The sequence below is a fragment of the Salvelinus fontinalis genome, chromosome 25, assembly GCF_029448725.1.
Source record: "Salvelinus fontinalis isolate EN_2023a chromosome 25, ASM2944872v1, whole genome shotgun sequence".
NCBI classification, from domain to species: domain Eukaryota; kingdom Metazoa; phylum Chordata; class Actinopteri; order Salmoniformes; family Salmonidae; genus Salvelinus; species Salvelinus fontinalis.
In genome coordinates, this window is record NC_074689.1 from 32,417,495 (window position 1) to 32,441,572 (window position 24,078).

Consider the following 24,078-nt stretch of genomic DNA (forward strand, 5'->3'; position numbering starts at 1 on the left):
GAGTCCAAATTTGAGATTTTTGGTTCCAACCTCTGTGTCTTTGTGAGGCACAGACTAGATGAATGGATGATCTCTGCATGTGTGGTTCCCACCGTGAAGAACGGAGGTGTGATTGTGTGGGGGTGCTTTGCTGGTGACACCGTCGCTGATTTATTTAGAATTCAAGACACACTTAACCAGCATGGCTACCACAGCATTCTGCAGTGATACGCCATCCCATCTGGCTTGCGCTTAGTGGGACTATCATCTGTTTTTCAACAGGACAATGACCGAAAACACACCTCCAGGCTATGTAAGGTCTATTTGACCAAGAAGGAGAGTGATGGAGTGCTGCAGCAGATGACCTGGCCTCCACAATCACCCAAACTCTACCCCATTGAGATGGTTTGGGATGAGTTGGACTGCAGAGTGAAGGAAAAACAGCCAACAAGTGCTCAGCATATGTGGGAACTCCTTCAAGACTGTTGGAAAAGCATTCCAGGTCAAGCTGGTTGAGAGAATGCCAAGTGTGTAAAGCTGTCATATCAAGGAAAAGGGTGGCTACTTTGAATAATCTAAAATATTTTGATTTAACACTTTTTTGGTTACATGATTCAATGTGTTATTACATAGTTTGATGTCTTCACTATTAATCTACAATGTAGAAAATAGTAAAAAGAAAAACCCTTGAATGAGTAGGTGTCCAAACTGATGTCCAACCATTCCAAACGATGCTGAGGTATGGTGTAGAAGTTCTATATAACATGCATGATAGTGCAAAGAACTCAGTGGCTAACTGACACGTGCATGTATTCGCAACACATTTAAAATGTTTAAGCAAAGAAGAGTTACCACACTTCGCAAGCTGACTGACAACACAATCCTATTTTCTCACCAGCATGAACCTAGAAGACAAACACACTATGTTTTGGTGTTCTTTATTAAAATACTGCTGTACACACAAAAATTACAACATTTTAGTCAAACACAAGAGGGGCATAAAACATACTAAGATGGTGATGGAGGTGTGTGTGGGGGGAGAGAGCTGTGTGTGTGGGAGAAAGGCAGCAATAGTTAGTGATGCACGGGTTGACTCATACAACAAGGTTATATCCGCAGGGCAAGGGTTTTAGGGGCCTGAAATATTGTGCGGATGAAGGGTGGGTGGGTGGCAGGTTGAATAAAGTGAAGGGGGAAAAAATAATTTAAAAAAAAATCTGTACATGTATAATTGTGTAACTCATATCTATAGGCTATATTGAGGTTTTTCTTTAATTAGAGAAATGAGTGTGTAAACCTAAGCTTCAGGGCCTAACTGCAGACTACGCGTGCCAACTAACCTAGCACAGAGGACGCTATTTTGTTTCTCAACAGTGCTGCAAAAGAAAGACGAAAGTAGGCCATTATAGTCTCAACTGGACAGTGGCTACTTTGGTTTTCAAAATTTTATTTTGTGTAACAGCGTATTTCTTTTCTAAGCCTTATATATATATACACACAACATTTCATTAGATGTTTTATTTAATTCATATGCTGGTAGAGGCTATTAGCCCACAGGCAGTCGGCCTAAAATATATCCATTTATTGTTTCACATTTGTTTCAGCAAAACATTAGGCTACTGTTCATAATTGATGAAATGTTGAAGAAAAACATAATTGTTCAATAAATGAAGAGAACAAAGGGAACAGAGCGTTTTCTATATTAGCAGGTTAGGGTTGGATGCAGCCCTCACATTTTCCCTATCACATACAGTCGGGTTGTTGCAGATGGGCTTTTAGCAATTGCGGGTGGGGGTATGGGTGAACTAACAGCTGACCCGCGCATCACTAGCGCTAGTATTACTGGAGTGTGTGTCATGATGGTGATATGATAAACGTTGACATGTGTGGATAGGGATGGCTGTGTGTTGGTATGGGTGTGTGTTGGTATGGGTGTGTGTTGGTATGGGTGTGTGTAAGAGATTGGTTTAAAGATAGGGGTCTAAGCACCACATTCACCAAATATGCTTTCGGTCTTGATCATGTCACTAAAAACAGGAAACAGTACATGATTCTAACATAGCCAACTCACAGCTCACCTCATGGAGTAGGTAGAAGATGCCCCTAACAACTGACATAGGGTCAGATATGTTGTCATCCCCCTAGTAGTTCAGGTAAGACTGGACTACGGTAAATTGATGCTAGATCTGTGCTTAGGAGCATCCATCTCCTCACAATTTCCCCCCACAGTACCCCACCCCCCCCACCCCCACTTAAGAGTCCCGCCCACACCAATCTGACTGGATAAAGGGCGACCAATGACGGCCAAAAACATTCAGTCAAAGGGCCCCTGCAGCTGTCCATTGTCCTGAGAGAATTCCAAACCATCCAAAAGAGGGTCTATTCAATAGGGTTGAATGTTGCACATAGAACTGATGTATAGAATAGACAGTTACCTTCTCATGTGACTAGAAGTCTTGGTATGATCTATATAATACATTTCTAAAACGCTTTGAATGTTTCACCCTTCTGAATTGATCCTTGCTTCTGAGTGCAACAGCCACCACCCCACCCCCCTTACCAATTCTCCATCCTTCTCCCTGATGTGTACACTCCTTTACTACCCATTATGAATTCAAAGGCATTGGATTGGTATAAGCATGGTTTGGAGTTCCCATCATCTTATGCCAATCCATTATTTTTAAAGCCATGAGAGGGTGTGAATGAGAGCACACTTCAGGGGAAAAACCCAGGGGACCTCCGGAAGGGGTCAAAGGTGAAAGGTGACTCCTGGTCATCGCTGATCGGTGTCTCCAGCACGTTGTGTGTCACATGATCTTAAAAGGTCAAATAAAAAACACATTTTCTTAAAATGATTCAAAACCCCTTCCTACAATCCACTTCGCCACCGCTGGAATTGGTCCACAGAATAAAGTTTGTGTTGAGGCAGAAAGACTGTCCCTTCCATGTCCCATCATGCATCACTGCACTACAGCAGAGTAAAATGAGAAGAACCAGCTAGAAAGAATCACAAAAAGCATAACGTATTCTCAAACGAAGAGGTCACCAGGGACCCTTCAGGAGAGGGAGGGAGGGACCCTTCAGGAGAGGGAGGGAGAGGGAGGGAGGGACCCTTCAGGAGAGGGAGAAAGAGGGAGGGAGGGACCCTTCAGGAGAGGGAGAAAGAGGGAGGGAGGGACCCTACAGGAGAGGGAGAAAGAGGGAGGGAGAGACCCTACAGGAGAGGGAGAAAGAGGGAGGGAGGGAGGGACCCTACAGGAGAGGGAGAAAGAGGGAGGGAGGGAGGGACCCTACAGGAGAGGGAGAAAGAGGGAGGGAGGGAGGGACCCTACAGGAGAGGGAGAAAGAGGGAGGGAGGGACCCTTCAGGAGAGGGAGAAAGAGGGAGGGAGGGACCCTTCAGGAGAGGGAGAAAGAGGGAGGGAGGGACCCTTCAGGAGAGGGAGAAAGAGGGAGGGAGGGACCCTTCAGGAGAGGGAGAAAGAGGGAGGGAGGGACCCTTCAGGAGAGGGAGAAAGAGGGAGGGAGGGAGGGACCCTACAGGAGAGGGAGAAAGAGGGAGGGAGGGAGGGACCCTACAGGAGAGGGAGAAAGAGGGAGGGACCCTTCAGGAGAGGGAGAAAGAGGGAGGGACCCTTCAGGAGAGGGAGAGAGGGAGACAGCAAAGAAAATAATTGAGGCAGAACTGGCTCCATTCTCTAGTTATGCCCAATCCATGGGTTCTACCCCAGAGCTGACAAAACAGTTCCATCCCCAGAGTTCATAATTTGTGTCACAACAGTTTCCACAATAGTGTCCATCATTAAGCAATAAAGGAGGTGCTGCCTGGCCTGCATGACTCTGCTCTAACAAACACGGCCATCGGGAGAAAAACCCAACACACCCCTCAATGGTCTGTTTTAACAGAGTCCCCATCCCAACCCGCACCCTCCAAAACTCAGTGGGTTGTCCTTTGAGTGGGAACCGACAACTAAGGCTGACTTGGACCGGCCCATTTCATGAATGGGTTCTTTGACCACCCCCTTAGAAAGCATCCAGTGGTCTGTCCCGTCTCAATGTGTTGGTATGAAGGGGTGTGGTCTCCAGCAGAGATACGCAGTAGAAAGACTGATTTATATTCAGTTCTCAGTCTGTGTCTGTGACTTCACCTCTGTCTGTAGATGCATCTTGTAGGCCACTCACACATTCATTAAAAGTCAAATCTTAGTGCACCCTCCACAGAAAAAAAAGCAGGAAAAAGTTCAATACCACGCGGTTGGTTTATTTTTTAGTATCCGTTTTGTTCCCCAGTTCTAAAATATAATAATGCAGTGTTCATCATCCTTGTTGTCATCGTCACAGCTTCCATTTCTGTCCCCCCAAAAAATCTGCTTTAGAAAAGCCTTCCTGGTTGCTAAGACAGTGTATGTGACTGATCCAGCAAGTCCCGCCCCCTTTGATGATGTCATCACTATGCACCTGGTCCTCCGATGTAGTGCAATAATGTGCTTTCAGGTTCCGGGTTTAGGCAGTCCCACCCCGCTGCCTGTGTGTGGGGGGCGGCGGGGGCGCTACAGGGGGCCAGTGGCAGCGGCCTGCTGCAACTCCTGGAAGGTACTGTCGAAGCAGCGCTTCAGGTCCGAGTAGGTCACCACCAGAACACTCTTCTCATCACGAGACACCAGGTTTATCTTCTCAGGCACGCCCGCGTCCAGCTACACAGAGAGACGGGAGAGAGAGAGATAAGTACTGCTAGACTGGTAGTCCAGCTACACAGAGAGACGGGAGAGAGAGAGAGAGATAAGTACTGCTAGACTGGTAGTCCAGCTACACAGAGAGACGGGAGAGAGAGAGAGAGATAAGTACTGCTAGACTGGTAGTCCAGCTACACAGAGAGACGGGAGAGAGAGAGAGAGATAAGTACTGCTAGACTGGTAGTCCAGCTACACAGAGAGACGGGAGAGAGAGAGAGATAAGTACTGCTAGACTGGTAGTCCAGCTACACAGAGAGACGGGAGAGAGAGAGAGATAAGTACTGCTAGACTGGTAGTCCAGCTACACAGAGAGACGGGAGAGAGAGAGAGATAAGTACTGCTAGACTGGTAGTCCAGCTACACAGAGAGACGGGAGAGAGAGAGAGATAAGTACTGCTAGACTGGTAGTCCAGCTACACAGAGAGACGGGAGAGAGAGAGAGATAAGTACTGCTAGACTGGTAGTCCAGCTACACAGAGAGACGGGAGAGAGAGAGAGATAAGTACTGCTAGACTGGTAGTCCAGCTACACAGAGAGACGGGAGAGAGAGAGAGATAAGTACTGCTAGACTGGTAGTCCAGCTACACAGAGAGACGGGAGAGAGAGAGAGATAAGTACTGCTAGACTGGTAGTCCAGCTACACAGAGAGACGGGAGAGAGAGAGAGATAAGTACTGCTAGACTGGTAGTCCAGCTACACAGAGAGACGGGAGAGAGAGAGAGATAAGTACTGCTAGACTGGTAGTCCAGCTACACAGAGAGACGGGAGAGAGAGAGAGATAAGTACTGCTAGACTGGTAGTCCAGCTACACAGAGAGACGGGAGAGAGAGAGAGATAAGTACTGCTAGTCCAGCTACACAGAGGGACGGGAGAGAGAGATAAGTACTGCTAGTCCAGCTACACAGAGAGACGGGAGAGAGAGAGATAAGAACTGCTAGACTGGTAGTCCAGCTACACAGAGAGACGGGAGAGAGAGAGATAAGTACTGCTAGACTGGTAGTCCAGCTACACAGAGAGGCGGGAGAGAGAGAGATAAGTACTGCTAGACTGGTAGTCCAGCTACACAGAGAGACCAGAGAGAGAGAGATAAGTACTGCTAGTCCAGCTACACAGAGGGACGGGAGAGAGAGATAAGTACTGCTAGACTGGTAGTCCAGCTACACAGAGAGACGGGAGAGAGAGAGATAAGTACTGCTAGACTGGTAGTCCAGCTACACAGAGAGACCAGAGAGAGAGAGATAAGTACTGCTAGACTGGTAGTCCAGCTACACAGAGAGACGGGAGAGAGAGAGAGATAAGTACTGCTAGACTGGTAGTCCAGCTACACAGAGAGACGGGAGAGAGAGAGAGATAAGTACTGCTAGACTGGTAGTCCAGCTACACAGAGAGACGGGAGAGAGAGAGAGATAAGTACTGCTAGACTGGTAGTCCAGCTACACAGAGAGACGGGAGAGAGAGAGAGATAAGTACTGCTAGACTGGTAGTCCAGCTACACAGAGAGACGGGAGAGAGAGAGAGATAAGTACTGCTAGACTGGTAGTCCAGCTACACAGAGAGGCGGGAGAGAGTGAGAGATAAGTACTGCTAGACTGGTAGTCCAGCTACACAGAGAGACCAGAGAGAGAGAGATAAGTACTGCTAGTTCAGCTGAGCACCAATACAGTAACACACAGGAAGAGATATATATATATATATCTGAAAACAAGTGGCTCACACAGAAAGAGGGGAGAGGGAGGGAGGGAGGGTGAGTGGAGAGTGAGAAGAGGGTGAGTGTAAAGTTAGGAGGGAGGGAGGGTGAGTGAGTGGAGAGTGAGTGTAAAGTTAGGAGGGAGGGAGGGTGAGTGAGTGGAGAGTGAGGAGAGGAGGGTGAGTGGAGAGTGAGGAAAAGAGGGTGAGTTGAGAGGAGAAGTGGGTGAGTGGTGAGGAGGGTGAGTGGTGAGGAAAAGTGGGGGAGAGGAGAAGAGGGTGAGTGGAAAAGAGGGATGGAGGATGGAGAGTGAGTGGAGAGGAGGGTGAGTGGAGAGGATGGAGAGTGAGGAGAAGAGGGTGGAAAGTGAGGAGAGGAGGGAGTGAGGAGAGAAGGGAGGGTAAGCGGAGGGAGTGAGGAGAGGAGGGAGGGTGAGTGGAGAGGAGAAGAGGGTGAGTGAGGAGAAGAGGGTGAGTGGGTGGGGAGTGTGTGAGTGAGTGAAGCGGAGGGAGTTTGAGTGAAGCAGAGGGAGCGAAATCGGAGGGAGGGTGGAGAGGAGAAGAGGGTGAGAGGAGAGTGAGGAGAAGAGGGTGAGAGGAGAGGGTGAGTGGAGAGGAGAAGAGGGTGAGTTGAGAGTGAGGGTGAGTGAAGTAGAGGGAGGGAAATCGGAGGGAGGGTGGAGAGGAGAAGAGGGTAAGTGGAGAGAAGGGGGAGGGAGTGCAGAGGAGGGAGGTTGAGTGGAGAGTGAGGAGAAGAGGGCGAGTGGAGAGTGAGGAGAGGACGGAGGGTGAGTGGAGAGAAGGGGGAGGGGTGAGTGGAGAGAAGGGAGAGTGAGTGAGTGGAGAGGAGGGAGGGAGGGTGGAGAGAAGGGGGAGGGGTGAGTGGAGAGGACGGAGAGTGAGTGAGTGGAGAGGAGAGGAGGGAGGGTGGGTGGAGAGTGAGGAGAAGAGTGTGAGTGCAGAGGAGGGAGGGTGAGTGGAGCGCGAGTGCAGAGGGAGGGTGAGTGGAGAGCGAGTGCAGAGGAGGGAGGGTGAGTGGAGAGGAATGAGTGAGTGGAGAGAGGAGAAGAGTGTGTGGAGTGAGGGAGGGTGAGTGGAGAGAGAGGAGCGTGAGTGAAGAGGAGGGAGGGTGAGTGGAGAGTGAGTGGACAGTGAGGAGAAGAGAGTGAGTGGACAGTGAGGAGAAGAGAGTGAGTGGACAGTGAGGAGAGGACGGAGGGTGAGTGGAGAGAAAGGGGGGTGAGTGGAGAGAAGGGAGAATGAGCGAGTGGAGAGAAGGGAGAATGAGCGAGTGAAGAGGAGGGAGGGTGAGTGAGTGGAGAGGAGAGGAGGGAGGGTGAGTGAGTGGAGAGGAGGGAGGGTGAGTGAGTGGAGAGGAGGGAGGGTGAGTGAGTGGAGAGGAGGGAGGGTGAGTGAGTGGAGAGGAGAGGAGGGAGGGTGAGTGAGTGGATAGGAGGGAGGGTGATTGGAGAGGAGGGAGGGTAAGTGGAGAGGAGGGAGGGTGAGTGGAGAGGAGGGAGGGTGAGTGGAGAGCAGGGAGGGTGAGTGGAGAGGAGGGAGGGTGAGTGGAGAGTGGAGTGGAGTGTGAGTGAGTGAGTGGAGCAGGGTGAGAGGAAGGCACAAGGGAGAAGGGAATGACAGGGAAATGAGAGAAGAGAATGAGAAAAAGAGATTAGTGACGAGAGACAGCACTGAGTAAAAGACAGAAAGAAGGGTGAGAACAACCCAGAGAAGAGAGAGGCAGAAAGAGAGAAATACAGAAAGAGAAGCAGGAGGAGGAGACATACTTTGTTGAGGCAGGAGACGATGTGGCTGAGGTCTATCCAGGGGGTCCCAGCCTCCGTCACCTGGTGGAACAGGTGGTCTCTGAACAGTTTCAGCAGATACCGGTCCCCCGTCTCCGACCACGTACGGTCCTTCTGAAACCTGGCACAGAGAGACACAAAGTTAGACACCTACAAGTGAAGAGAGCTTGTAGAAGTGTGAAATGAAGGGAGAGTCAATTGGTCAATGTGAAACATTTACTTCAGAGTGATACAGTACTTACTCTGGCCTCTCGTTGATGGTGCCCAGTTTGGCCAACAGGCGGAAGAGACGACCATTCTGGACCTCCTACAACAGATAGAAAACAACTTGATCAGTCAAATATCATACTCCTAGAACCACAACACAATGAGTCAAGTGAAAATGTATTATTTTCAACTGGAAGAGGTGTCTGTGTGAACTGTAGGTGGTAGTATTAGTTATACACTGAGTGTACAAAACAGTCCTAATATCAAGCTGCACCCTCCCTTTTGTCCTCAAAACAACCTCAATTTGTCGGGGCATAATCCATGGCTTAAAAATCATTCTTTAACCTGTCTCCTCCCCTTCAACTACACTGACTGAAGTGGATCTAACAAGTGACATCAATAAGACATCATAGCTTTCACCTGGATTCACCTGGTAACTTTGTCATGGAAGGGGCAGGTTTTCCTAATGTTTTGTACACTCAGTGTATATTACTTTACTGGAGTTAAACAGGCAATCTGCAATACATTGTTGGCCTTTTAAATGAAATGGTATATACCCATTGATCCTTGAAGAATATAAATTATAAATATAGCCTCAATATTTTGATCAAATCTTTATGGCTCAGTTGGTAGAGCATGGCATTTGTAACACCAGGATAGTGGGTTCGATTCCTGGGACCACCCATATGTAAAATGTATGCACACATGACTAAGTCACTTTGGTTAAAGTGTCCGCTAAATATTATTATAGTAATTTTGATCTCACGGACAGTCAGTCCTTGCATCCATAGCTAAATCTATGAATTTGAGAGTGGTTACATTTCTCCAGTCCTATCCTTCAACTATTTTCCAAAACAGAGGCTGGGGTGGACACTTTTTTAGATTTTGAACTGCAGATTGTTCCTTTAAATAAGTCACCATCAATGCAAACCCACAGAGAGCATGAACACACACACACACACCATTTCCTGTTGGTAACACAATTCGAAACAGTGGTGCTTATCTGTGTTGTATGTAAGGAAGGAGAAGTACATGTAAAAGCATGAAGGTTATTGTGGATAAAAATACTAGCAGAAACCCATCTGAACAGGAACCCCACACCAAGGGACTAACATGACTCTCGCACATACACAACTGATCGACTGAAAGGTGGCATTTCCTGTTTAATGCTAAAGATGGCAGCAGAACCGCTCGCACAGGACATACTCACTCCTCTCTTCCCTGATACAAGCACCAAAACAAAACTGAAGAAGGGGGAGGGCAGGACAGAAGAGGAAAGCAGAAGCTGTAGAGTGTGGACAGAGGGCCCACAGCCCACACCCTGTATCTTCACACCCCTCTCCTTCCTCACCCTCTTGCGTGCCTTCCCTTCACCACGCCTTCTACAGAGCAGAGGTGGCATCACAAAAACACACACACCAGGTTTCCAGCCTTTTTATGCGAGTAAAGTACATGACGGATAAAAAAAAAGGGTCACGACAGGCCTGATGGAAACATGTCGACAATACTAAATATGCTTGACAAGGTGAGATCTCTGCGTCAGTCAAATTAATTATGCAAGAAATGGCGGTGGAATTGCCTTTATGAGCAAATATTGATATAATAACTAACCATCATATCGAAGTCAACTTGGAGTCACACGATGATATGGTGTGTGGTCCTCCCACTACAACTCAGAAAACCATTCCGTTTATTAGGCTACAGATTAAGTTCTGATTAACTTCACAGGGTGGGGAAGTTAACTCTGGTGGCATGATGATCGATACTTGGCTGCCGTTTCACAGAATAATGCTCTTTTGTCCATAACAATCTCATCATGTAGGTAGTCTACACTCGCTGCATCTGCCAGCTGTTGGCTAGAGCGCACATACCAACACCAGAGTGGACACATTCGCTATATAACGCAACATTTATGACAAAACCCATCTGTAAAGTAGAAAATGAGATGGAAATCCATTTAACTTGCAAGAATTTAAGTGCAAAAGTGATTTGAACTACGTAATTACGCACAGCCTTTTATCTGCAACAAGTCAATTTGATGGAAACATCTCTGGTGGGAAAATATGCATATTGTGTGTATGCAGATGTGAGAATATTCACATGAAAATCTATCACCAATTGGATGAAAACTTAGTGTGTGTGTACCTTGGCAAGGTCCTCCTCGATGACATCATTCCTCATCTGTGATGCGTCCAGCTGTGTGTAGAAGCGAGCTCCGATCATAGGCATGATGTCATTGACGCTTCGCAGCCTTGACTGCTCTGTCAGCAGATACCTACAACACAGACAGCATTACTTCAGTCAGTCCAAACTAACAACGCAGGAGTGTCAAACTCAATTCCTGGAGGGCCACATCTGAGGCTCTTGTTCTTGTCTTTCAATTTGTGTCCAATTAAGACCAAATAACCAGGTGAGGGGAGTTCCTTACTCAGTAATGACCTTTAATTCATCAATCAAGTGGAAAGGAAGAGTGAAAACCTGCAGACACTCGGCCCTTGAGGACTGGAGTTGGACATGTGATGCCATATGTGAGTGTTTGTTGCAGATGCGTGAGCAGTTGATTAACACCAGCTTCTTAGCCTTGTGCAGGTTCTGTCTGTGGGTGTCTTACAGGATGAGGTTCTTGAGGTCTGATGAGTAGTTGATTGACACTAGCTCCATGGCCTTCTGCAGGTTCTCTCTCTGAATTCCAGCCAGAGAGTTACAGGCCAGGGCCAGCACCACCTTGCCCAGGGATATCAGGTCCGCTTGCTACACACACACACACGAGAAACGGGTTAATAAAACACACACTACAGGGAGGGGCCAACTCAACCATTTCAAAGAAAATCAGGTCAACATCTCACAAAGCCAAGTATAACAGACACACACTAGGATTTAAAACTGTATCCGGTATCCTGAGATTTCCCACCCAAGCTCCTTCCCATAAAAAAAATCTAATAAAATGACAGGTAGTGACATATCAACTCTCTGGCTTCATTCATACATGAAACTAGGTCTGGGACGATACCACTATTGAGATACTCATTACTATCGTGGCAAGGAAACAAAACACAAAGCTGATTTAACTTCTTTAGGAAAACAGCCCTAATGTTGGAAACAAACATTATGTTGTCACCCAGAGTCACATGTATTTATTTTCTAAACTATAGCACATTATTTTACATACAGCAGGTTATTAATGGAACAAAGAGTGAGGTCTGCTTCATGTTTACATTTTTGCCATCGAAAGAATACTGGTATCGTCCCAGCCCTACATTACACCAGTCATCACTACACTAGCAGCCTACCATATTCACTCAACTGAAGTCATCACTTACCTGCATGGCTTCTATACATTGAATTGCTTCCTATCATGTACAGGCGACATGCAACATCTTGCCGCAGCTAGTGTAGACAATGTCCAATCTCAATCTCATATTTTTATCTCCAAACTAGCTGTGTGGCAGTGGCAGATGCTAAAATAGAAACCGTGGCTAACAAAATGGCTGATACAGTGTGGCCACTAAAGTCCTTGACAAAATACACATTTCCAGTTTGAATGGGAATACCAGGAAGGAAAATTGACACACACACACGAACAGGGTACAGAACAGAACCATGTGTCCATCTGAATCAGAACTAGGCTATGTTCTGCCAGACTGACAGACAGTGGGGTTACTGTACCTGGTACTGTGGCATGAGGGTCACATGGTTGGTCTGACTGTTGTCAAACGTTAAGACATCAAACACCCCTACACAGTTCACCCGTAACCTGCAGGGACAAACGGCATGGTGAGCGGTGTGTGTGTGTGGGTGGGTGTGTGTGCGCGTTCTCCACATTCTGCCGTCTGAAAAAAGGAAGTCAGGACTAATACAGAGCTTCTGCTTTCACTGTACTGTACAGGAAATAAGCCACCAGATAAGCATCCGGGGGCTGCAGACACAATGGTTTATACACAGTTCCCTAGCAGGGAACTTTAGGTAGCTTGCCCACAATCAAGCAATGCAAAAATGGTGGGAATTCAGGACTACACAGAGACAGCAGCTGCAACATTGAACTGGTTTGAAGTAGCTATCAGTTTCTGACCACACTGCGTCACATTAAAAATCTGTGTCTCTACCTGGTATCAGAAAACATGGACCTTGCTGAGATCCATAACCTTGGTCACCATTATGTGTGCCTGCAAGGTCTGCATGTGTGTTTGTGTGTGTGTGTGTGTGTGCGTGTGTGTGTGTGTGCGTGCCTGCAAGGTGTGTGTGTGTGTGCGTGTGTGTGTGTGCGTGCAAGGTGTGTGTGTGTACCTGGTCTTGCCGGTAATGAGGATCTTGCTGGGGTCCATGACCCTACAGGCCAGGCCAGCAGTGTGGATGGTTCTGAGAGCTGAGCTCAGCTGGACGATGTAGGCCCAGATCAGAGACTCAGGAAGCAGACCAGCGTGCTGCCGGGGTGGTGGGGGCTCGTGCTGTCCTACAGGGGGGCACCAGACTCACATGATTAGAAACACGTAGAGGCTTCTCAAATAAAAAGGATCAACTTCCTAGGCCAGTTTTGTTTATTTAACTAGGCAAGTCAGAAGAACAAATTCTTATTTACAATGACAGCCTACACCGGACAAACCCGGACGATGCTGGATCAGTTGTGCGCCGCCCTATGGGACTCCCAATCACGGCTGGTTGTGATACAGCCTGGATTCGAACCAGGGTGTCTGTAGTGACGCCTCAAGCACTAAGATGCAGTGCCTTAGACCGCTGCGCCACTTGGGAACCAAATGTCAAGAGACGTAGTCACAGACATACACACACAATGAACACTTGAGAGAGGTGTTAGTGTGATATAGAGTAGTAATTACAACAGAGGTCAGAGAGGCTGAGAGGCTCTGCTTCCTCTGGGCCTGCCTAGTAGCTATAGCACCTGTCTCAGGATCAGTTTCAGCCACAGCTTCCCCCCTACCCCAACTACAGCATGAGCACACCAGCAACCACACACACGACATCCCTACTATCACACAGACCAGCAACTGTCAGTGCTGGCACCACAAACATCCAAATACCCCCTACACCCTTTTACCACACTCAGAGAAACCGTTAGCACCGGTCCCCTCACAGAGAAACCGTTAGCACCGGTCCCCTCACAGAGAAACCGTTAGCACCGGTCCCCTCACAGAGAAACCGTTAGCACCGGTCACCTCACAGAGAAACCGTTAGCACCGGTCACCTCACAGAGAAACCGTTAGCACCGGTCACCTCACAGAGAAACCGTTAGCACCGGTCACCTCACAGAGAAACCGTTAGCACCGGTCACCTCACAGAGAAACCGTTAGCACCGGTCACCTCACAGAGAAACCGTTAGCACCGGTCACCTCACAGAGAAACCGTTAGCACCGGTCACCTCACAGAGAAACCGTTAGCACCGGTCACCTCACAGAGAAACCGTTAGCACCGGTCACCTCACAGAGAAACCGTTAGCACCGGTCACCTCACAGAGAAACCGTTAGCACCGGTCACCTCACAGAGAAACCGTTAGCACCGGTCACCTCACAGAGAAACCGTTAGCACCGGTCACCTCACAGAGAAACCGTTAGCACCGGTCACCTCACAGAGAAACCGTTAGCACCGGTCACCTCACAGAGAAACCGTTAGCACCGGTCACCTCACAGAGAAACCGTTAGCACCGGTCACCTCACAGAGAAACCGTTAGCACCGGTCACCTCACAGAGAAACCGTTAGCACCGGTCACCTCACAGAGAAACCGTTAGCACCGGTCACCTCACAGAGAAACCGTTAGCACCGGTCACCTCACAGAGAAACCGTTAGCACCGGTCACCTCACAGAGAAACCGTTAGCACCGGTCACCTCACAGAGACACCGTTAGCACCGGTCACCTCACAGAGACACCGTTAGCACCGGTCACCTCACAGAGACACCGTTAGCACCGGTCACCTCACAGAGACACCGTTAGCACCGGTCACCTCACAGAGACACCGTTAGCACCGGTCACCTCACAGAGACACCGTTAGCACCGGTCACCTCACAGAGACACCGTTAGCACCGGTCAACTCACAGAGACACCGTTAGCACCGGTCACCTCACAGAGACACCGTTAGCACCGGTCACCTCACAGAGAAACCGTTAGCACCGGTCACCTCACAGAGAAACCGTTAGCACCGGTCACCTCACAGAGACAGACACCACTAGTTGTATACACACACAACCCCTCACACAGACGGACATGTCTATACTTTCAAAATAAATCACTACACAAGACATTCACTCCGGGACATAGAGAAAACCTGTTAGGAACAAGTCAAGTTTTTAAAAACGAGACGCGGTGAGGAACAAAGGGGGTCATGAAAGGGGGCTCAGTATGAGAGAGGTGGAGGGAGTACGTTGGGGTCAGTATGAGAGAGGTGGAGGGAGTACGTTGGGGTCAGTATGAGAGAGGTGGAGGGAGTACGTTGGGGTCAGTATGAGAGAGGTGGAGGGAGTACGTTGGGGTCAGTATGAGAGAGGTGGAGGGAGTACGTTGGGGTCAGTATGAGAGAGGTGGAGGGAGTACGTTGGGGTCAGTATGAGAGAGGTGGAGGGAGTACGTTGGGGTCAGTATGAGAGAGGTGGAGGGAGTACGTTGGGGTCAGTATGAGAGAGGTGGAGGGAGTACGTTGGGGTCAGTATGAGAGAGGTGGAGGGAGTACGTTGGGGTCAGTATGAGAGAGGTGGAGGGAGTACGTTGGGGTCAGTATGAGAGAGGTGGAGGGAGTACGTTGGGGTCAGTATGAGAGAGGTGGAGGGAGTACGTTGGGGTCAGTATGAGAGAGGTGGAGGGAGTACGTTGGGGTCAGTATGAGAGAGGTGGAGGGAGTACGTTGGGGTCAGTATGAGAGAGGTGGAGGGAGTACGTTGGGGTCAGTATGAGAGAGGTGGAGGGAGTACGTTGGGGTCAGTATGAGAGAGGTGGAGGGAGTACGTTGGGGTCAGTATGAGAGAGGTGGAGGGAGTACGTTGGGGTCAGTATGAGAGAGGTGGAGGGAGTACGTTGGGGTCAGTATGAGAGAGGTGGAGGGAGTACGTTGGGGTCAGTATGAGAGAGGTGGAGGGAGTACGTTGGGGTCAGTATGAGAGAGGTGGAGGGAGTACGTTGGGGTCAGTATGAGAGAGGTGGAGGGAGTACGTTGGGGTCAGTATGAGAGAGGTGGAGGGAGTACGTTGGGGTCAGTATGAGAGAGGTGGAGGGAGTACGTTGGGGTCAGTATGAGAGAGGTGGAGGGAGTACGTTGGGGTCAGTATGAGAGAGGTGGAGGGAGTACGTTGGGGTCAGTATGAGAGAGGTGGAGGGAGTACGTTGGGGTCAGTATGAGAGAGGTGGAGGGGGGAATGCATTGGGGTCAGTATAAAAGAGGTGGACAAAGACTCACCCCACTTCCTCTTGGTGAAGTAGGAGTCGGCAGTGGGGTCGTTGAAGTGCCTGCTAAACATGGTCTCTGCCCCCGCATGGAAGTCATAGGAAAACACCAACGCTGAGAGAGAAACAACAGGTTAGCGTGGGGGTTATGAATCAAACATACACTGAAAACAAAAACCAATGGAAACACACTTAGAGACCCCCCCCCCCCCCACACACACACACACACACACACACACACAACTCACAGTGGTCTCCAAAGGCCTTGGTGGTGAAGACCTCCCTCAGGGTAACAGAGTTGGAGTGCTGGATCTTCTTCCACATGTCCACCAGCATCATACACTTGGTGTTCACCAGCCTGAAACCTGAACACACACACAGGAAAGACATTTAGAGAACATGACCACTCAAGAAACTTTTTATTTTCAATCAAGGCTGAGAAAAGACCTGATCATTTAAAATCTCAAGGACATGAAGGCAAAGTGTGTGTGTGGTCTCACCATGTACCCTCCTCAGGCAGTAAGGCAGGTCGTCCTTGCTGTTGACGGCCTTGTAGCAGGAAGTGATGTAGCTGAAGTTGCTGGTCTTCTGCAGGCGGTTGGGAGGAGGGACAGGCTCCAGGGGAAACAGGCTGTGGTAGCTGTCCACCTCAGATGGAACACCTGGGACAGGGATACACATCATGAGAACACATGTACACGGAGTGGACAAATCATTAGAAACACACGCTCTTTCCTTGACAGACTGACCCGGTGAAATCTATGATCCCTTATTGATGTCACTTGTTTTAACAAGTGTAGATGAAGGGGAGGAGACAGGTTAAATACGGATTTTTAAGCCTTGCGACTATTGAGACATGGATTGTGTTTGTGTGTCATTCAGAGGGTGAATGGGAAAGACAAATGATTTAAGTGCCATTGAACATGGTATGGTAGTAGGTGCCAGGCACACCGGTTTGAGTGTGTCAAGAACTGCAACGCTGCTGGGGTTTTCACACTCAAGTTTCCCAAGTTTATCAAGAAGGACATCCAGCCAACTTAACAACTGTGAGAAAACATTGGAGTCAACATGTGCCAGCATCCCTGTGGAACGCTTTCAACACCTTGTAGAGTCCCTGCCCTGACAAATTGAGGCTGTTCTGAGGGCAAAGGGGGGTGTACACAGTGTATATACACCAGCACACAATGTCTACATCAACTACATCAGTTGACACTCATCTTCAGTTACAAGTTTTTATAGTTGAACAACATGACAATGTTCTACAAACCAACCAGTGTGTGTGTGTGTGTGTGTGTGTGTGTGTGTGTGTGTGTGTGTGTGTGTGTGTGTGTGTGTGTAAACTGTCGTCAGGAATCCTACAGACAGAGACGTGACTCAAATGAGAGTCTCACTTTCAGCCTGCAAGGAAACTCCACATCGACCGCAACAGAAGCTACACAACCACACCGTCAGAACACATTTCAACTGTCCAACAATGACCACAACGTCAGAACACATATCAACTGTCCACAACTCCAATAACCCAATAATAGCCCCTCCACTACCTCTGTTCAGCCAATCAGGGAAGGAATGCTTTACCGGTGTTCTCTGATTGGTCGATCTGAGCCATGGTGATTAGATGTCTGTTTATCAGCTCCTAGAGGGAACCACAGAAAATGACATCACAGTATGATTGGAGGAATAGAAAAGAACCAGACAAACAGAACCAGGTAGATAAGAGAGAAAGAGTGAAATATGGAGACAGGGCAAAAAAGAGAAGGGACCGAAAGTTGGAAACAGAAAGTTGGGGTTTCAGACAGGAAGAACCAGGGGGATGAAGAGAGAGAGAGAGAGAGAGAGATGGATACTGACAAATAAGAGACGGGGGGGGGTACCTGTCGGAGTTCATCAGCCATGAAGAAGGACGGGGCGTTGGCTTTGGGCTGCATGTAGGCCACGTGGGGAGCAGTGGGGGGGTAGATGTGGTAGGTAGGAAACACCTGCACAGAAACACATTTAATGACTGCACTTCCTATTGATGGAGAAATCATAACTGACTGTCCACTGATGATAATGAGGAATTTATTTTCACTGTCTTCAAGTAAGGGCAGACTAAATGGAACGTACCATCCCGGCCATGGGAGCAGGGGTATTGTCGGTGTAGAAGTAGGTGGTCCCCCCCACCGTCTCCTTCTGGATGATGTGGGCCCCCTGGTCAGACACACTGGTGGGCACCATGTAGTTAGCCGGATTGGGGTTGTTGGGGTTGGGGGTGTGGCTGCGCCGGCGAGGGGCGGGGGAGGTGTGGGGGGTGATTTTGGGGGAGTGGAGGGGGGAGGACCCTGCAGAAAGAGACATCCCTGTGGAGAGGGGTGATACCAGAGAGGACATTGGTTAAACAGAGGTACAGAGTTCATTGGAATGGCTCCAATCATTGTTCTGACTAACGGGTGACTGACTATGGTGGAATTCATCATGTTGGGGATATACTTGAATAATACATTGTCTGCTGTTTTTTCTAGAGCATCTCCATTGTATGGAGTCCATTCACCTGGTTGCCAGGAGAACAATTGGAAGTAACATCATTAGAGAACCTCTACACTGCAAACTCACTCAACCTGACATATCCACGATATGGTGCAAAAAGACAGCAAGGCTGAAAGCAATACAACCCCTTGGTTGGTTGGTTCTAAGTCAGAGAATGAAGTGGTTTTTGTAGTGGGTGGCTCACCGGGTGCTAGGGCAGCGGCGGTGGAGCTGCTGAGGCTGGGGTGGGGGAAGAGGGGCAAGGGGAAGGCTGGAACACTGGACTGGACCATAGTGGCCATGCGGGGAACCCCCTTAGGGATGAACTCATTGGCTGTAGGGTTGGGAGCCTGGGAGAGCGAGCGAGAGGGAGCGTGAGAGAGAAAGAGCGAGAGATGCATGATATTAGAATTAGATTAAGTTGTTCTGCTTCATCAGAGATTGTATTAGTATAATGTTTGTTTCCTTGTAAGCAGCTTTGGCTTCATCGCATACTGGAAAACATACACTTCTCTATGTATTTATTTGGACAGTGAAGCTAAAACTTTTAATTTGGCTCTATACTCCAGCATTTTGGATTTGAGCGCAAATGTTTTATATGAGTAGACATCAGGGGTGCAACTTTAGTTTTCGAAGTGGGGGGGGGGGCAGCATAATTTTTTTTATCCGACTGGATAAATACTCCAAACAGCTTACCCGATCCCTCTGAGGCGTGTGTCCACATGGTCCTAAAGCACACTATTGCCTCGTTTTGTATCACATTTCAATAATAAAACACGGGGAGACAAAAATAAAATTTCAGAACGTCCCCAGTGAAAGTTGCGCCCATGGATGATAGTACAGAATGTCACTTCATTTGAGGGTATTTTCATACACATCCGTTTAATCGTTTAGAAATAAAAGTATCTAGTCCCTTCATTTGAAGGTGTCACTATTATTTGGATAAATTCATTTATAGGGCTCTATTTTCAGCTGGCGGTAAGGAGTTCAGAACTGTCAAACGCACGTTAGTTTGCAATTTCATCATGTAAAATCTGGCGCATCTGGCGCACTTTCCAGCTCTCGCACCAGGTTCAGCAATTTACCGGTCTAAAAATCTGCTGGTTTGCACTGAGGTGGGAGAGATGGAAATATTTTAGGTGTGTCCTTAAAAAAGTGTACAAATATGCCAATTTCAATGCAACTAGGGATATTTAAGACCGATCAAAGCTGGTTTTAGCGGTAATGCAATTGGTTTTGCCATAAATCGTGAACAATGATGAGTGGGAAAGTTGCAGATCCACAAAGATCATGCCCCCAAAACATACTAACCTCTCACCATAACCAATAACAGGAGAGGTTAGCATTTTATATCCTAACTCCAAAACATACTAACCTCTCACCATAACCAATAACAGGGGAGGTTAGCATTTTTGGGGGGCGTATGATATGCCTCTCACACTCATCATTAATCACGATTCATTCATGATTATCCGTAATCATGGTAGCATCCACATTAATGTAGAAGTGTTCAGAAACCTATTATATTCTTATTTACAATGAAAGTGACTTCAAAATGACAACACATTATTTAGCATGAATTTCTATTGGGCACAACATAATCCAAACAAACTGCAAATGCATCCAACAACTTTGAAGAGTAACAAGCTTGATGTAGTCATTGCGTGCTAAGAATATGGGAACAAATACTAAACTTGACTAAATTGAATATACTATAAATGGAATTTCTCCAAATACCTATGACACCTCCATTTCTAAATATTAAAAAAACATGAAAACACACTCAAATAAAAAAGGTGACTTTTTGTAATGTTGCCTCATAAAACATTTGATCTCAATTCCAAAATGCTGGAGTACAGAGCCAAATTAAACGTTTTAGTCCAAATAAATACGTAAAGGAGTGTATAAAACAACCAACAGAGACAGGATGAGCTAGAGAAAACACACAACCCAACCACCACGGATGGGTTTAGGTTGAACTATTTTCCACCGTAGGCCCTAAAAAAAACACAATAGACGCCTCAAAATCCAACTATTACCCTTGGTTGATAACCGCACCAGGACCCAGGGTAGTGGTGCTCTTACCTTTCTCCTTTGTGATATGCTCAGCGCACCAAAGTCACTGAAGAGTGAGGACATAGGAGAACTAACTGGATCTGGAAGAGGACATAGAGGAAGAGGGAACGAAGACTGTGTTGTCCAAGGGGAGTTTTCCATCGACCCACAACTCTGACCTGGTCCAACTGCGAGGGTTCCATGGAATAGATCTGTCAGTGATTCCATGGGTGTTCCAATCAAAAAGTTAAAAGTAGTTTCAATTACAATTCTACAGTTTTTAGTTTCAATGATCTGATACATAAAGTGTTCTGTAGGTGCTGGGTTCTAACTTCTTACCGTGAGCGCTGTGGCTAAAGTTCTTTGCACCATCATCAAGGAGACTGGGAGAACTGCTGCTGCTGCTGCTGGTCATTCTCTACAAAACAATGACAAACAAAACACAGATGCTTAACAGTGTACTCTTTTAGTGTACTCTTAACAGTGTACTCTTTTAGTTGGCTAACATATCCTAGCAAAGCAAACAACCCTGATTTTCTTTAAATCAGGGTTGTTTGCTTTGCTAGGATATGTTAGCCAACTAAAAGAGTACACTGTTAAGCATCTGTGTTTTGTTTGTCATTGTCTGCAGCAAAATAATTCCCATTAGTATCTGCATCACTGGCTGATTGTCTTGGAATTCTGCTTAGGTGTATAAATCTGGTTGAATTACAGATTAAATAGCCTACATATGTGCACAATTGAAATAAACAAGCACCTAGGCCTACGTAATTAATAGTCTTTGGACCAGTACTGAACCAGACTTTCTGATTAACATACAAGAAGAACACCTTTTCCACATTAGCCAAGTAGCACTATCATTCAGTAATTGACCCATATTTCCTCATTTACAGTAGTTCTAAAGCTGGTACCGGAACACTTGAGTGCATCTGTTCAGTCAGTACTATATAGTTTAATTCTGAGGCTGGTCATACCTGCATCATTGAGTATTTAGACTCTGCGGGGCTCCCGAAGCCATTGACCCCAATGAAGCTGCTGCTGAAGTAGGAATTGGTCAGATTAGCATCACTCCCACCCTCCATACCAGGGACTGCAGAGGACAGGGATGAGGGGTTCAGAATCAGACATCCCTTCTACTACACAGGCACAAGATCTGGATGGTCCTGGTAAATGTCCTATTCAATGTTTGGAAAACATTATGGAGACTGAGACAAACGATGCCATACAGACTATCAGCCTAATGTATTGTTTGGCCAGTTGCTGGTCGAAAACATCTAAATTAAAGAACAGCTCACTTTCTCCCTTAAAGAGTCAACAAGAATCTCATTCATTAAATGGCTGTGTGAAGCAAAATTCACGTAATGCACAAAAGTCGTTTAACTAATGTTGACTGTCTTCATTTGCAGGACTGGTCCGTTACAGATGAGTAGCCAATCAGCAAGCTTCTTGAGAAGATGTAAACACTTCAACTATATTCAGTCAGCTAGCTAGCCAACTTGTGTGCAAAATGATAATATCCACGTTGCAATCAAACGTGTTATTGTGCATAGTTCAATGATATCACATACAGCTGTGTGGTGGTTGCAATATGTTGCTAGTTAATTATGCTAACTAGCTACTAAGTAAAGGGACTTCATAACACTGCAGCAGCTGTTTTGGGTTAGCATGTAAGCTAGCTAGCCATCCTACTCATGCATGAAGACAAGAATGATAAAATATCTCGCTTCCAAACTATTCCACATTAACTAGCGCGTTAACTTAGCTATTGCAAGAGTTGTGTAAACGTTAATTTGCCACAAACTTTGATTTTGCAAGAGTTGATTATGGCTAGGCTAAGTTGTTTAGCCATAGTTTGATAGTTAACAAGTTAGCCAATGATTGTCTGAATTTGCCCACTCACGTCTTGAAGCGGTCAAATACAAAACACTGAATTGTCTCAGTTAGCTAAATGCATTATTTGAAAGAGCTCAAACGTCGACGCTGGATGAAAACTTTAGGGCTCAGACACTTTAATTAGGTATGCTTGATTATGTAGCTTGAAAAAACACGTTTTTGGGGGCAGAGGCCTCAGAGAATCCCCGGGCTCAATTTTAACAAAGCCACTCACTCGCCCCAAAACCAACAACCACCGATGAGGATGTACTAGGCCCTGTCGTGTCGAACAGGGGGCAACCAGACCAAGCATACTCACTGGTTAACAGCTGTCCATCCAGAGCCGTGCCTGCAGACCCCAGAGAGTCGCTCTTTTTGGTGACGGTCGGCACCCCTACCGGGCAGGCCGGGGGTGCACTAAGCGGATACCCCGCTGCCGTCACGGCTCCTCCTGACATGGATAAAGGGACAGGGCTTCCTCCACCGTGAAGAGACATGCTTGCCATGGACGGTTCCTCGTGCAAAAACTGACACTCGTCCCCATAAAAGCAAGTCTTGTCCTTTGCGTAGTATCGGCAGAACTTCACCTTGACGCAGGGTATTCCGACACCCCCGAGCGGAGCAGCTGAAGCTGGGAGTCCACTGTTCATGGCACCGCTGCTGCCGCCGTTAAATATTCGAGCATAGAGAGACGTCGATTGCTAGTTAGCTTGCTCTCGAGCTGGGTTCGATTAATGTAAATGCAAAGCGATATGCAACAGCAAATATGATTCGTCCTCACCTAAAATTGCATCACTCACATATACGTTTAGATGATAAGGACATCGCGTTTGATAAATCCTGGTCTCTTTTGTCGCTACCCATGTAGCTGGCCTAGCTAGTAGCTAGCCTGTTGTTGAGCCTCGTTCACCCTTGTTGTTGTTGTTTTCTGCTCTCTGGCTACTCCGCTAAGAACCAGCTAGCATAGCATTGCATTATGGGTAGCTTGCTACAAAGCAAAGCTCCTACCGCAAAAGCCAGCGGACTGGGTGTAATCATTAGTCCAAACAGTTGCAAAACGTTTCATTTTTGCAACATAAACAACAGTTTCTATTAGACAAATTCAGGTAGGTCCCGCCCCGTTTCGTTCCGTTTGCTTCCGTTTAAGAAACGTTTAGCAACAGGTTCGGCGTAATGAATACGCCCCAGTGACATGTGAAGCGGCTTTGACTGAGGGACAGCTTTTTTGTCTGTGTACAGAACCAACGATTTCCAATACAGAAATATGTTAGTTTGTCACCATACCCAATCGTTGTATAGAATATGCAGTCATGAAAGTGCAAGTGACGTGTGATATTAAACCTCTGTGATGTAGTAAATCACTGATGTCACAAAAAAGGCTGAATGTCATGTCACCTTGTAGCAAGCCAACATTTAGGACTGTTTGTAGCAGGCTAAGCACAGTATTCCTTTGACATTTCACCAGTCATTGGATTACTCGGTATTTGTATTATGTTAGCAACTATGAAAGTAATCACTTGATAAAGACATTTCTGTAAAGTAAAATACCTATGATCCTACAATAATATTATTATCAATCCAATGAAAATGTGAGAATATGAGAATATTTCAGACTAAATAAATATGTGTGATATTTTATATACATTTGGTTTCATTTTATTAGGTTATTAGAAATATTGCTATAAAATACGTAAGCGGTTATTACATTAGGGCCTATAGGCTCTAGTTCATCACCAGGTTATAATAGGTAGTCTAGCAGTTAGAGTGTATTTTGAATACATTTTTTTATTTAACTAGGCAAGTCAGTTAAGAACCTATTCTTATTTACAGTGATGGCCTACCCCAGCCAAACCCTA

At 47.0% G+C, this 24,078-nt stretch overlaps 1 protein-coding gene across 2 annotated transcripts; it reads right to left on the reverse strand.

The window, feature by feature from the left end:
* Positions 1 to 901: 901 nt before the first annotated feature.
* Positions 902 to 23,278, reverse strand: pan3 (poly(A) specific ribonuclease subunit PAN3). Of its 2 annotated transcripts, none has more exons than XM_055881926.1 (18): positions 22,542 to 23,278; positions 21,325 to 21,440; positions 20,690 to 20,768; positions 20,381 to 20,538; positions 18,501 to 18,645; positions 17,897 to 18,129; positions 17,665 to 17,769; positions 17,369 to 17,426; positions 16,291 to 16,452; positions 16,039 to 16,155; positions 15,804 to 15,905; positions 12,694 to 12,859; positions 12,076 to 12,163; positions 11,021 to 11,160; positions 10,555 to 10,684; positions 8,445 to 8,509; positions 8,185 to 8,323; positions 902 to 4,672 (listed from the first exon to the last, which is right to left on the reverse strand). In XM_055881926.1, the coding sequence occupies exons 1-18, from the start codon at positions 22,870 to 22,872 to the stop codon at positions 4,529 to 4,531; spliced, it is 2,478 nt and encodes an 825-aa protein (XP_055737901.1). In that variant the 5' UTR covers positions 22,873 to 23,278; the 3' UTR covers positions 902 to 4,528. The 2 variants fall into 2 exon arrangements, with proteins under 2 accessions (XP_055737901.1, XP_055737900.1); XM_055881925.1 differs by having other exon boundaries at positions 20,381 to 20,562; positions 22,542 to 23,276.
* Between the last annotated feature and the right edge of the window lie 800 nt (positions 23,279 to 24,078).

What these genes read in the sequence shown, in the direction of transcription:
- pan3 (XM_055881925.1), bottom strand. Translation starts at nt 22,872, where the DNA reads ATGAACAGTGGACTCCCAGCTTCAGCTGCTCCGCTCGGGGGTGTCGGA. An exon ending in CAAGGCCTTTGGAGACCACT is followed by an intron (nt 15,906 to 16,038) that starts GTGAGTTGTGTG and finishes TTTCTCTCTCAG; the next exon opens with CGTTGGTGTTTTCCTATGAC. An exon ending in TCGAGGAGGACCTTGCCAAG is followed by an intron (nt 8,510 to 10,554) that starts GTACACACACAC and finishes TATCTGTTGTAG; the next exon opens with GAGGTCCAGAATGGTCGTCT.